This window comes from Pygocentrus nattereri, chromosome 5, assembly GCF_015220715.1.
Source record: "Pygocentrus nattereri isolate fPygNat1 chromosome 5, fPygNat1.pri, whole genome shotgun sequence".
NCBI lineage: Eukaryota > Metazoa > Chordata > Actinopteri > Characiformes > Serrasalmidae > Pygocentrus > Pygocentrus nattereri.
In genome coordinates this window covers 1719379-1734378 of record NC_051215.1, presented here as the reverse complement: position 1 = coordinate 1734378, position 15000 = coordinate 1719379, and the positions used below count along the sequence as shown (strand labels likewise).

The window sequence follows — 15000 nt, the reverse complement described above, 5'->3', positions numbered from 1 at the left end:
CACTCACCTTACTAGAGAGGACAAACAGGCGAGCAGTGCAGTCCGAGCTGGACGAGTTGGAGCTTTGCTGAAACACAGAAACACAGTCCTGATTAAATAAAGCACTTTCCGTTAAGACTGGGCGACTCATCAAATCTACTGTCCATTTTGGCTTCCAATAATTACGAAATCAAGATAATCGAGACACGATCAATTTGCTGCATTCCATTTAGTATCGACGTTCTCATTTTGTCTTGTGTTATAAACCCAGCGCATAATAAGCTGCAGTTTCAGCTAAAAGTGGAAAGTTTCTGAACAAACCAAGTTGGCTTGATAAAGCTGCTGATATGGTATCCATGGTGGTTGCTAAGGTGTTGCTAGGGCATTGCTATGGTATCCCAGGTGGTTTCTAAGGTGTTGCTAAGGCTTTGCTATGGTATCCCAGGTGGTTTCTAAGGTGTTGCTAAGGCTTTGCTATGGTATCCCAGGTGGTTTCTAAGGTGTTGCTAAGGCTTTGCTATTGTATCTCAGGATGTTTCTAAGGTGTTGTTAGGGCATGGCTATGGTATCCCAGGTGGTTTCTAAGGTGTTGCTAAGGCTTTGCTATTGTATCTCAGGATGTTTCTAAGGTGTTGTTAGGGCATGACTATGGTATCCCAGGTTGTTTAAGATGTTGCTAGGGCATCGCAATGGTATCCCGGGTGGTTGCTAAGGTGTTGCTAGGGCACTGCTATGGTATCCCTGGTGGTTTCTAAGGTGTTGCTAGGGCATTGCAACGGTATCCCTGGTGGTTGCTAAGGGACGGGGTCATCCTAGGACCCGCTGGAGGGATTATATCTCCAAATTGGCCTGGGAGCGGCTTGGGGTCCCTGGGAATGAGCTGGAGGACGTTGTGGGGGACAGTCTGGACTAGCGGTTAATGATGATGATGATGATGATGATGATGATGATGATGATGATGATGATGATACTTTCTGACTAATTGCATACTTCGTTACAAAGTGAGTATAATTAGGCCTGTTAACTTGGATTTAGTGAGTTTAGTGAGTACAAATCACTAAAGCTGTAGGTTTATCATAATAATTGTTATTATTATTATTATTATTATTATTATTATAATAGTATTTTATAGGCGGCACTATAGGTTCTATTTTGTCCATTGCAATTGAAAAAGCCTAAATATCATACTGCATATTGTGTATTGTGAAAATGTCTTGAAGTTTGTCATATCGCCCAACCCAGTATTAAACATGCTGTTCATGTTACTGTGCCTATAATATACATGTTTTATATATATATATATATATATATATATATATATATATATATATATATATATATATATATATATATATATATATATATATGAGCTCTAGCTGCCCTGTACTGCATCTCATTCAAAGTGCAGTCCAGAGTGAAACACCCCTTATAATTTCAGAGTGAGGAGGACTGAGGTGGCAGATGTGTATACGTGTTGTTTTTCATGACATCACAAACAATTAATCCACTTAATTAAATCAAAACAGGCTGTTTTCACAGCTTAGTTACAATGTAGCCTGTACTCACTTTCAAATATTCAGATTTCCACAAAGTGGAAACCTCATATAGGCCAGATTATGTGGTTTCTGACACTGTTCGACACATTGGTATCCATAAACATGGACTAAAGCGTGGATAAAATTCAGGCTTCAAGACTCTACTGCGGTTTTTAGCAATGCAATGTTCTTTTCTGTGCCCAGAGTTGTGAGCTGTGCGGTCATTACCAGGCTGAGAGTGGAGTTGACGGGTAAAGGGCAGGGAATGGACCACTTCTTCACCACCACCTGAAACCAATAAGGACAGAGGGGAAAATAATGTTCTCATTTTTCTGATAAACTGCACGCAAAGTACATTTTGTTCTTCAGCTAAATGTACTGTTATACGCAGAACACGACACTCTACACACTACAACTCACTAATAAAACCCCCTGCACAGATTTAGCTGATCATAAAGCAGCTCTGTGCTGACGCTTTGAGTATATTTACCTCTAACTTTCAGCTTCATGTTCATTCATGTCCTCCTCGGCATGAAGAGCAGGTTTTGGTCTAAATAATAAATACCGATTTGTCCGTTTTCTCTTTTCTCTTTTGGTCCAAATGTGGTTTAAACACCCGACAGGTCTGAGTGCTGACATCACAACCGGGGGATAAAGTGGGTGTGGCCTTGGCTCTAGTCGCCAAACTAGCAGCGTCACTAATGTCGACAGAAATATTTATACACGTGACGTAATTTTCTTCTGATCAAACCCGATTATGATTTAACGGCATCCAACAAAGAAAAACAAACACTCACCACAACGGTGAAGAACAGCATGAAGAAAAACGACAGACTGCTGGTGTAACCAAGGAAACCTGGGAGGAAAACAGAAGCAAACAAGTCTTAAACATCAATATGCACATAAGCAGTGCACTGTCAGTATAATGCAGTGTTCTTTCATATGGACTGTTATACACAGTCCATGGGGGTCCTGACCACTGAAGAACAGGGTAACAGAGTATCAGAGAAACAGATGGACTACAGTCTGTAACTGTAGAACTACAGAGAGCAGCTATACAGTAAGTGGAGCTGATAAAGTGGACAGTGAGCGTAGAAACGAGGAGGTGGTCATGATGTTATGGCTGATCGGTGTGTCGCTGCAGAACATCGTCTTTTTACATTTAAACGATTATGTGAAGTTTGTACTGCCGGGTGCGATCAATCATAAAATTATTGATATATAACATTTTTTCATCTTTTATATCTATGGATATTTTTGAGTTACATTATATTATAGTTAAATTATTCAGTACATTTAGAACTTTTGTGCCAAAGGGAGCTGAAAAATCTTTAAAAATAGGAGCTCATGGCTTCTAGTTTGTTCACTCATTTTAAATACCTTAAAATGCACTCTGCGAATTAAAGCTGCACTATGTAAGCTTTTTATTACAGTTGAAATGTTAAAAAATCCTTAAAATGCTGGGATGTTGATGGTTGTTAAAGTGTTGTTTACATATTGCTAGATGGTTGCTACATTATCCAAGGTGGACGGTAATGCGCTGCTAGGCACTACCTTAAATCCACTGCCACCTTAAATTTGCTATCTAACATACGAAGCCACCTGAAATTTACGGACACATTAAATACACTGACCCTTAAATTTACTGATATCTTAAATAGACTGCCACCTTAAAGCTACTGATAACTACAGTTCCACCTTAAATTCACTGCCACCTTAAGTTTATTATTAAAGCCAACTTAATAATTCACTCACATCCTCAGAAGACACATCATTCTCTAAATTTAGACTGAGTTTTATTTGAATCCTCTTTCAATCATCAGATTCATTCGCTTTGGGAAGGGGGAAGAAGCACAACCTACACTACAAACTGTTATGCACACTTTGTGCAATTAAACATTTCCATCAGAGAGTTCTCCAAATCCCCAAAACTCATAAAGTGCAGCTTTAAGCACAAAAATACAGATTTACTGAAGTACAAATGAGGCTGGAGTTTCTGAAAATGAAGCGCAGAACGCTCATGCATACAAGACGAGAGATAAAAAAGACACATTAGTAAGATTTACAATGCTGCAGAAAGTCTTTACGCTGCATTACTCTTATAGGCGACTTTTATTCTTCTGTAAATTGTGAAGTGACGACAAATCTCGCTCTCTGAGGACTAACCAATCTTTGGCAGCAGAGCCAGAGGGAGCACCACAAGCACTGTGACCAGAACCAGCAAAATAACACCGTCTTGATACCACACCCTGCAGGAGAGAGAACAAGAGAAAGTCGGAAGAGAGGAAAGAGTCAACACAAAGTGAAGGAGTTACATATTTGATGTTTGACCTTTTAAACTTTTTTCTGTTTTTTGAAAAGCATATAATCGTTCCAAATGTGTTGCCTGCAACACGTTCCTGAAAGTTTGGGACATGGCAGTCATTTGGGAACAGAGCCTACCGATCCAGTTTTGAGAGTGTATCTGTTTGCGTTCGTCACAAGTCTTCAGCTGCACAACCGTACGAGGCCTTCTTTGGCGTATTTCATGCTTAATAAAGTGCCACAAGTCTGGACTGCAGGCACCAGCATGCTCAGCCACACTTACTGGTGTCATGCTGAAATAACCATGGATGTCCCTGAAAAAGACGTCGTCTAGAAGGCAGCAGTCGGAAACCTCGTATCTCCAAAGTGTAACTTTACATGAAAAGAACAAAACCTTTGGACCATTTCTGTTCTTTGTAAATATTAAGACAATGCAAAGGGTAACAGGAGTTTTCAAATTAAGTAAAAAATTTAAAAATGCCAAAAAAAAGTCTAAAGGCTAAAGATAAATTACAACATTGTGTTCAGGGGTTTAAACACAATCAGCCACTGTCTGCTGTGAATCTTTGCATGTAAACTGTTCACTAAAAGTCAATACTGTGTTTCTGAGAATCGATACAGCATCACAAAATATAATATTGTGAAACTCATGTGTATCAATGTTTTGTTCCTCAGCCCGGATAACACAACGTAGGTTTGGCTCATCAGACCACATGTTTCCACTGAGCATCAGTCTGTTTCTAATGAGCTCTAGACACCGAGTGTGTTTACATGCACTTAATAATCTGATAACTGCAGAAAATCAGACTGTGGCAGTAACTGGTTCAACGCATTTACATGCTCTTGAGTAATCAGATAGTGGGGAAACTCTGGATCTACATGAGTCAGACAGTAATCAGATTTCTGCTCTGCAACCAGCCGATAAACTCAGAGATGACGTGACGTAAACGTAACGTAAAACTCAAACTTCATGCTTTTGTTTTTTTAAACATCAACCCACTTTACCTGAAAATATGAACATAAATCATCTAGAAAATGAGGAATATTTAAATCCTTCACTTTGTCAAACATGTATTTGGCTTCAGTGCCGCTCCAAAAGTGTTTTCCTGTGTCTTGCGGTGGCGCCGTTCGCTTATTTCCGGTGCTGCCGTCTGTTTTCACACATGCTCAGACTGAGACAATCAGAAAGAAATCAGAGTAAGAGTTCACAGCGCTGAGAAACCTGAAAGAAATCAGAGTAAGAGTTCACAGCACTGAGAAATCTGAAAGAAATCAGAGTAAGAGCTCACAGCACTGAGAAATCTGAAAGAAATCAGAGTAAGAGTTCACAGCACTGAGAAATCTGAAAGAAATCAGAGTAAGAGTTCACAGCACTGAGAAATCTGAAAGAAATCAGAGTAAGAGTTCACAGCACTGAGAAATCTGAAAGAAATCAGAGTAAGAGCTCACAGCGCTGAGAAATCTGAAAGAAATCAGAGTAAGAGCTCACAGCACTGAGAAATCTGAAAGAAATCAGAGTAAGAGTTCACAGCACTGAGAAATCTGAAAGAAATCAGAGTAAGAGCTCACAGCGCTGAGAAATCTGAAAGAAATCAGAGTAAGAGTTCACAGCCCTGAGAAATCTGAAAGAAATCAGAGTAAGAGCTCACAGCGCTGAGAAATCTGAAAGAAATCAGAGTAAGAGCTCACAGCCCTGAGAAATCTGAAAGAAATCAGAGTAAGAGTTCACAGCGCTGAGAAATCTGAAAGAAATCAGAGTAAGAGCTCACAGCGCTGAGAAATCTGAAAGAAATCAGAGTAAGAGTTCACAGCGCTGAGAAATCTGAAAGAAATCAGAGTAAGAGCTCACAGCGCTGAGAAATCTGAAAGAAATCAGAGTAAGAGTTCACAGCGCTGAGAAATCTGAAAGAAATCAGAGTAAGAGTTCACAGCGCTGAGAAATCTGAAAGAAATCAGAGTAAGAGTTCACAGCGCTGAGAAATCTGAAAGAAATCAGAGTAAGAGTTCACAGCGCTGAGAAATCTGAAAGAAATCAGAGTAAGAGTTCACAGCGCTGAGAAATCTGAAAGAAATCAGAGTAAGAGTTCACAGCACTGAGAAATCTGAAAGAAATCAGAGTAAGAGTTCACAGCGCTGAGAAATCTGAAAGAAATCAGAGTAAGAGTTCACAGCGCTGAGAAATCTGAAAGAAATCAGAGTAAGAGTTCACAGCGCTGAGAAATCTGAAAGAAATCAGAGTAAGAGTTCACAGCGCTGAGAAATCTGAAAGAAATCAGAGTCAGAGTTCACAGCGCTGAGAAATCTGAAAGAAATCAGAGTGAGAGCTCACAGCGCTGAGAAATCTGAAAGAAATCAGAGTCAGAGTTGACAGCGCTGAGAAATCTGAAAGAAATCAGAGTAAGAGTTCACAGCGCTGAGAAATCTGAAAGAAATCAGAGTAAGAGCTCACAGCACTGAGAAATCTGAAAGAAATCAGAGTAAGAGCTCACAGCGCTGAGAAATCTGAAAGAAATCAGAGTAAGAGCTCACAGCACTGAGAAATCTGAAAGAAATCAGAGTAAGAGTTCACAGCACTGAGAAATCTGAAAGAAATCAGTGTAAGAGCTCACAGCGCTGAGAAATCTGAAAGAAATCAGAGTAAGAGTTCACAGCGCTGAGAAATCTGAAAGAAATCAGAGTAAGAGTTCACAGCGCTGAGAAATCTGAAAGAAATCAGAGTAAGAGTTCACAGCGCTGAGAAATCTGAAAGAAATCAGAGTAAGAGTTCACAGCGCTGAGAAATCTGAAAGAAATCAGAGTAAGAGTTCACAGCGCTGAGAAATCTGAAAGAAATCAGAGTAAGAGTTCACAGCACTGAGAAATCTGAAAGAAATCAGAGTAAGAGTTCACAGCGCTGAGAAATCTGAAAGAAATCAGAGTAAGAGTTCACAGCGCTGAGAAATCTGAAAGAAATCAGAGTAAGAGTTCACAGCGCTGAGAAACCTGAAAGAAATCAGAGTAAGAGTTCACAGCACTGAGAAATCTGAAAGAAATCAGAGTAAGAGTTCACAGCACTGAGAAATCTGAAAGAAATCAGAGTAAGAGCTCACAGCGCTGAGAAATCTGAAAGAAATCAGAGTAAGAGTTCACAGCACTGAGAAATCTGAAAGAAATCAGAGTCAGAGTTCACAGCGCTGAGAAATCTGAAAGAAATCAGAGTAAGAGCTCACAGCGCTGAGAAATCTGAAAGAAATCAGAGTAAGAGCTCACAGCACTGAGAAATCTGAAAGAAATCAGAGTAAGAGCTCACAGCACTGAGAAATCTGAAAGAAATCAGAGTAAGAGTTCACAGCGCTGAGACATCTGAAAGAAATCAGAGTAAGAGTTCACAGCCCTGAGAAATCTGAAAGAAATCAGAGTAAGAGTTCACAGCCCTGAGAAATCTGAAAGAAATCAGAGTAAGAGTTCACAGCCCTGAGAAATCTGAAAGAAATCAGAGTCAGAGCTCACAGCGCTGAGAAATCTGAAAGAAATCAGAGTAAGAGTTCACAGCGCTGAGAAATCTGAAAGAAATCAGAGTAAGAGTTCACAGCGCTGAGAAATCTGAAAGAAATCAGAGTAAGAGTTCACAGCGCTGAGAAATCTGAAAGAAATCAGAGTAAGAGCTCACAGCACTGAGAAATCTGAAAGAAATCAGAGTAAGAGCTCACAGCGCTGAGAAATCTGAAAGAAATCAGAGTAAGAGCTCACAGCACTGAGAAATCTGAAAGAAATCAGAGTCAGAGTTCACAGCACTGAGAAATCTGAAAGAAATCAGAGTCAGAGTTCACAGCACTGAGAAATCTGAAAGAAATCAGAGTAAGAGTTCACAGCACTGAGAAATCTGAAAGAAATCAGAGTAAGAGTTCACAGCACTGAGAAATCTGAAAGAAATCAGAGTAAGAGTTCACAGCGCTGAGAAATCTGAAAGAAATCAGAGTAAGAGTTCACAGCACTGAGAAATCTGAAAGAAATCAGAGTAAGAGCTCACAGCGCTGAGAAATCTGAAAGAAATCAGAGTAAGAGCTCACAGCGCTGAGAAATCTGAAAGAAATCAGAGTAAGAGTTCACAGCACTGAGAAATCTGAAAGAAATCAGAGTCAGAGTTCACAGCACTGAGAAATCTGAAAGAAATCAGAGTCAGAGTTCACAGCACTGAGAAATCTGAAAGAAATCAGAGTAAGAGCTCACAGCACTGAGAAATCAGAAAGAAATCAGAGTAAGAGTTCACAGCACTGAGAAATCTGAAAGAAATCAGAGTAAGAGTTCACAGCACTGAGAAATCTGAAAGAAATCAGAGTAAGAGCTCACAGCACTGAGAAATCTGAAAGAAATCAGAGTAAGAGTTCACAGCGCTGAGAAATCTGAAAGAAATCAGAGTAAGAGTTCACAGCACTGAGAAATCTGAAAGAAATCAGAGTAAGAGCTCACAGCACTGAGAAATCTGAAAGAAATCAGAGTAAGAGCTCACAGCGCTGAGAAATCTGAAAGAAATCAGAGTAAGAGCTCACAGCACTGAGAAATCTGAAAGAAATCAGAGTCAGAGTTCACAGCACTGAGAAATCTGAAAGAAATCAGAGTCAGAGTTCACAGCACTGAGAAATCTGAAAGAAATCAGAGTAAGAGCTCACAGCACTGAGAAATCTGAAAGAAATCAGAGTGAGAGTTCACAGCACTGAGAAATCAGAAAGAAATCAGAGTAAGAGTTCACAGCACTGAGAAATCTGAAAGAAATCAGAGTAAGAGTTCACAGCGCTGAGAAATCTGAAAGAAATCAGAGTAAGAGTTCACAGCACTGAGAAACCTGAAAGAAATCAGAGTAAGAGTTCACAGCACTGAGAAATCTGAAAGAAATCAGAGTAAGAGTTCACAGCACTGAGAAATCTGAAAGAAATCAGAGTAAGAGTTCACAGCACTGAGAAATCTGAAAGAAATCAGAGTAAGAGTTCACAGTGCTGAGAAATCTGAAAGAAATCAGAGTAAGAGTTCACAGCACTGAGAAATCAGAAAGAAATCAGAGTAAGAGTTCACAGCACTGAGAAATCTGAAAGAAATCAGAGTGAGAGTTCACAGCACTGAGAAATCAGAAAGAAATCAGAGTAAGAGTTCACAGCACTGAGAAATCTGAAAGAAATCAGAGTAAGAGTTCACAGCGCTGAGAAATCTGAAAGAAATCAGAGTAAGAGTTCACAGCACTGAGAAATCTGAAAGAAATCAGAGTAAGAGTTCACAGCGCTGAGAAATCTGAAAGAAATCAGAGTAAGAGTTCACAGCGCTGAGAAATCTGAAAGAAATCAGAGTAAGAGTTCACAGCACTGAGAAACCTGAAAGAAATCAGAGTAAGAGCTCACAGCGCTGAGAAATCTGAAAGAAATCAGAGTAAGAGTTCACAGCACTGAGAAACCTGAAAGAAATCAGAGTAAGAGCTCACAGCGCTGAGAAATCTGATTACTGAGCTCCAATCCAGCCTCTCTATCAGATTTCTAAGCCTTACTCTGATCTAAGAAATCAGACTGAGCTGTTTACACGACCACTTGAGTAATCAGACAACTGCGGAGATCCGATTATGATGTGCTCTGGAGGCCACGCGGAAGCAGTGCCGTCTATGTTGATGGTTCTTTTGGGGTTCCTTAGTAAAGGCAATTTACTTAAAAACATGAGTTCTACAGAAAATCATCTGCATGCTTAAATGGTTCTCTGAGTGGGGGAAAGGTTTCACAGACTGATGGAGAATGTGTTGTATACGGTTCTAGTATACAGCACCAAAAAGGGTTCTTTTATTCAAGTTTGTCATTAAAACAGCAGAAGAACCCTTTTTGGTGCTATATAGAACCATAAGCAGCACATTCTCCATTAGTCTGACGAACCATTTCACCATGCAGAGAACCATTTAAGTATGAAATGCTTTTATAAGGAACTGATGGTTCTAAAAAGAACCACTGCCTTTAATAAAGAAGCCGTAAAGAACCTTTTTTCTTGCTAGTTGCGGAACCTTGTTCGTAAACTGTTGGATTAATTCCTGCGGCAGTGTTTAGCGAGTTTAAGATGATTTTAGAGTGTAATACGTTTATATATACGTACACAAAACCAACAAAGTTGAAAACGTACAACATTAAACATCTTTTCTTTCCACTGTTTTCTTCTAAATGCGGGTCAAAGTGAAATTACAAACCTGTTTGGTTTGCGTTTCTCATTTCTCTGTCCCGATGTTTTTGGAGTTGAGGTTTGCAGTTGTAAACATTTCTCTTGGCTCTCCAGGACTCCTGCAGGCCTTTCTTTCATTAGAATTATCTTACAGTACATGTCAATATGTTATCCATACATTCCTAACACAACAGGCTCGGTCTGTGTTGAATTATGGTTCTGGGGAAAGTCCCCTGCTCGTTGCCCAGATGCGTGCGGGTCTCCAAACTCAGGCCGGCAGCGCAGCCCTCTCATGTGGAGCTCCTCTGTGAGTCACAGGCTTCAGCTCACAAACCAAAACAATTATGTGATTCTCCTTCTTCTACAAAAAAAATAAAACAATCCCGTCTCCTCCGCACCGCCGAGCAATTAGGGACAACCAGCGGTTATTTTGATTGGATGATGCATTGGCTAAATAATGTGTGTGTGTGTGTGTGTGTGTGTGTGTGTGTGTGTGTGTGTGGGTGTGTGCGCTCTCCTCCTCCCACATAACCACCACTTCTGGCTGCATAAACTGTTTCCTAACTGATGTGACCACTAATGTTTCCCAAACACTGCAGCATCTCTTCCATATGCAGATCAGTCGGGAGGAAAACAGCGACCTCCAGCTCAGTCCCGTAAGACGCCAAACACACGACTGACGACTTTATGCAGTCTGTGCTTTTTGGTGCTAACCCTATTTAGAACCCTTTTCAAATAAAGGTTCCAAATGAAACTATACAAAACACATTCTCTACCAGTCTGAAGAACCATTCCATCATGCAAAGAATGACCTAATCATGCAAATGGACCGGGTGTTCATGTTTCTACAACCCCAATTGCAAAGAAGTTGGGACATTGTGTAAAACATAAATAAAAACAGAATACGATGATTTACAAATCCCTTTCAACCGATATTCAATTGAATACACTACAAAGACGAGATATTTAATGTTTAAACGGATAAACTTTTATTGTTTTTTGCAAATATTCACTCATTTTGAATTTGATGCCTGCAACACGTTCCAGAGAAGTTGGGACAGGGGCGTGTTTCCCACTGAGTTACATCACCTTTCCTTTAACACTCAATAAGCGTTTGGGAACTGAGGACACTGATTGTTGAAGCTTTGTAGGTGGAATTCTTTCCCATTCCTGCTTGATGTCCAGCTTCAGCTGCTCAGCAGTCCGGGGGCTCCGCTGTCGTATTTTGAGCTTCATAATGCGCCACACATTTTCAATGGGAGACGGTCTGGACTGCAGGCAGGTCAGTCTAGTACCCGCACTCTTTTACTACGAAGCCACGCTGTTGGAACACGTGCAGAATGTGGCTCGGCATCGTCTTGCTGAAATAAGCAGGACGTCCCTGAAAAAGACGCTGCTTGGATGGCAGCAGATGTTGCTCCAAAACCTGTATGGACCTTTCAGCATTAATGGGGCCTTCACAGATGTGCAGGTTACCCCTGCCATGGGCACTAACACCCCCCCACACCATCAGAGATGCTGGCTTTTGAACTTTGCAGTGTGAAATGTGGACGCGTCAGACCACAGGACACTTTTCCACTCTGCGTCAGTCCATCTCAGATGAGCTCGGCCCAGAGAAGCCGGCGGCGTTTCTGGGTGGTGTTGATATGTGGCTTCGCTTTGCATGGCAGAGTTTTAACCTGCACTTGTAGATGAAGCGACGAACTGAGAAACATTCTTAAACTGTTGGACTATTTCCTCACGCAGTTGTTCACTAAGTGGTGAACCTCGCCCGTCCTTGCTTGTGAACGACTGAGCCTTTCAGGGATGCTCCCTTTATACCCAATCATGACACTCACCTGTTTCCAATTAACCTGTTCACCTGTGGAATGTTCCAAACAGGTGTTTTTTGAGCATTCCTCAACTTTCCCAGTCTTTTGTTGCCCCTGTCCCAACTTCTCTGGAACGTGTTGCAGGCATCAAATTCTAAATGAGTGAATATTTGCAAAAAACAATAAAAGTTTATCCGTTTGAACATTAAATATCTCGTCTTTGTAGTGGATTCAATTGAATATCGGTTGAAAGGGATTTGCAAATCATCGTATTCTGTTTTTATTTATGTTTTACACAATGTCCCAACTTCTTTGCAATTGGGGTTGTATATGGAACCACTGTCTTTACTAAAGAACCCTTGAAGAACCCTCTTTTTAAGAGTGCACTTCAGCCCATGTGTATACACAACAGCATGTCAGAGAGTCTGTTAGGAAATAAGTAAGTCATCTCGGTTAGTCGCTGGAAAATTAAACAAATGAAATTTTCTGCATCAAACCAGAACAGCTCCATCGTAAAACTGACCCATGGCTTGAGCCTTCTAGCACAGTAAGGAGATCTCTAGAGCAAAGTGTATGAAATTCTAGAAAAGATGAAAGTACCAATTTTCAAAATGCAACAGAACAGAATGTAGGGGTCTAGAATGGAGACAGAGTTCTAGAACAGAATGCAATGCGTGTCAAAGCAGCATATAATTCTTGAAGACTGCGCAAATTAAGAACAGAACGTAAAGAGTTCTAGAAAAGTATGGACACTTCTGGAAAAACATGGAAAAAGAAAAATATGGAAACTTCTACAGCAGAATGCAGAGTTTAGAACAATCTGCGGATCAATGATAGTGTAGATGTCTAGAATAGCACACAGAGTTCCAGACCACAGGGCGTGTTCTAGAATGGAATGCAGAGAGTTCCAAAGAAAAGTGTACTTGAAGATTATGTGAGTTAAGAGCAGCATGTAGAGTTCTAGAACAGAATGTGGAGAGCTGTAGAGCAGAATGTAGAGATCTAGAACAGAATATGAAGAATATGGTCCATTCTAGAGTACCCTACAGAGAATTCAAGAGTATAATGTTCCGAATTGGAGGAGAGAGAGTTCTAGAACAGAGTGCAGAAAGTTGTGGAAATCCTAGCCGGTTCTGGAAGAAGATGTGAACTTACTCAGAAGACTCTGTTCTCAGGAAGCTGCGGATGGTGGCCGGAAGTTCAGACTTTAATATGAACATGTAGGAAGACATGGCTGCAGGAACACGAGAGAGAACACAGGATAAAGCCTGAAGCACGAAGGAGAACAAAACAACCAGACAAGGAGGAACTTAAAGGACACGCTGTAAAAAAATAAACAGACATCAGACTATAATTTAAAAAAACAAAGAAAAAAATCCAGTTTCACACATGAAACTGTAGAACGGACTCGGTTTATATCACAATACCTACATTTAGAGCCGGTTATTCATTCAGTCTAATGAGAAACTGTAGAACGGACTCGGTTTATATCACAATACCTACATTTAGAGTCGGTTATTCATTCAGTCTAATGAGAAACTGTAGAACGGACTCGGTTTATATCACAATACCTACATTTAGAGTCGGTTATTCATTCAGTCTAATGAGAAACTGTAGAACGGACTCGGTTTATATCACAATACCTACATTTAGAGTCGGTTATTCATTCAGTCTAATGAGAAACTGTAGAACGGACTCGGTTTATATCACAATACCTACATTTAGAGCCGGTTATTCATTCAGTCTAATGAGAAACTGTAGAACGGACTCGGTTTATATCACAATACCTACATTTAGAGTCGGTTATTCATTCAGTCTAATGAGAAACTGTAGAACGGACTCGGTTTATATCACAATACCTACATTTAGAGTCGGTTATTCATTCAGTCTAATGAGAAACTGTAGAACGGACTCGGTTTATATCACAATACCTACATTTAGAGTCGGTTATTCATTCAGCCTAACGAGAAACTGTAGAACGGACTCGGTTTATATCACAATACCTACATTTAGAGTCGGTTATTCATTCAGCCTAACGAGAAACTGTAGAACGGACTCGGTTTATATCACAATACCTACATTTAGAGCCGGTTATTCATTCAGCCTAACGAGAAACTGTAGAACGGATTCGGTTTATATCACAATACCTACATTTAGAGCCGGTTATTCATTCAGTCTAACGAGAAACTGTAGAACAGACTCGGTTTATATCACAATACCTACATTTAGAGTCGGTTATTCATTCAGTCTAATGAGAAACTGTAGAACGGACTCGGTTTATATCACAATACCTACATTTAGAGTCGGTTATTCATTCAGCCTAATGAGAAACTGTAGAACGGACTCGGTTTATATCACAATACCTACATTTAGAGTCGGTTATTCATTCAGCCTAATGAGAAACTGTAGAACGGACTCGGTTTATATCACAATACCTACATTTAGAGTCGGTTATTCATTCAGTCTAATGAGAAACTGTAGAACGGACTCGGTTTATATCACAATACCTACATTTAGAGTCGGTTATTCATTCAGTCTAATGAGAAGCTGTAGAACGGACTCAGTTTATATCACAATACCTACATTTAGAGTCGGTTATTCATTCAGTCTAATGAGAAACTGTAGAACGGACTCGGTTTATATCACAATACCTACATTTAGAGTCGGTTATTCATTCAGCCTAATGAGAAACTGTAGAACGGACTCGGTTTATATCACAATACCTACATTTAGAGTCGGTTATTCATTCAGCCTAATGAGAAACTGTAGAACGGACTCGGTTTATATCACAATACCTACATTTAGAGTCGGTTATTCATTCAGCCTAATGAGAAACTGTAGAACGGACTCGGTTTATATCACAATACCTACATTTAGAGTCGGTTATTCATTCAGTCTAATGAGAAACTGTAGAACGGACTCGGTTTATATCACAATACCTACATTTAGAGTCGGTTATTCATTCAGTCTAATGAGAAACTGTAGAACGGACTCGGTTTATATCACAATACCTACATTTAGAGTCGGTTATTCATTCAGCCTAATGAGAAACTGTAGAACGGACTCGGTTTATATCACAATACCTACATTTAGAGTCGGTTATTCATTCAGTCTAATGAGAAACTGTAGAACGGACTCGGTTTATATCACAATACCTACATTTAGAGTCGGTTATTCATTCAGTCTAATGAGAAACTGTAGAACGGACT

General features: G+C 40.1%; 1 protein-coding gene across 1 annotated transcript in view; it reads right to left on the bottom strand.

Moving 5' to 3' along the window:
- Positions 1–15000, bottom strand: part of slc38a6 (solute carrier family 38 member 6) — a 32670-nt gene that overhangs the window by 8539 nt on the left and 9131 nt on the right. Inside the window, exons 6-10 of the mRNA XM_037538262.1 lie at positions 12947–13025; positions 3681–3763; positions 2312–2370; positions 1743–1802; positions 8–67 (exon numbers count right to left, since the gene is read on the bottom strand). Coding sequence (XP_037394159.1) covers positions 8–67; positions 1743–1802; positions 2312–2370; positions 3681–3763; positions 12947–13025 — 341 coding nt within the window. The remainder of the gene's footprint in view (positions 1–7; positions 68–1742; positions 1803–2311; positions 2371–3680; positions 3764–12946; positions 13026–15000) is intronic.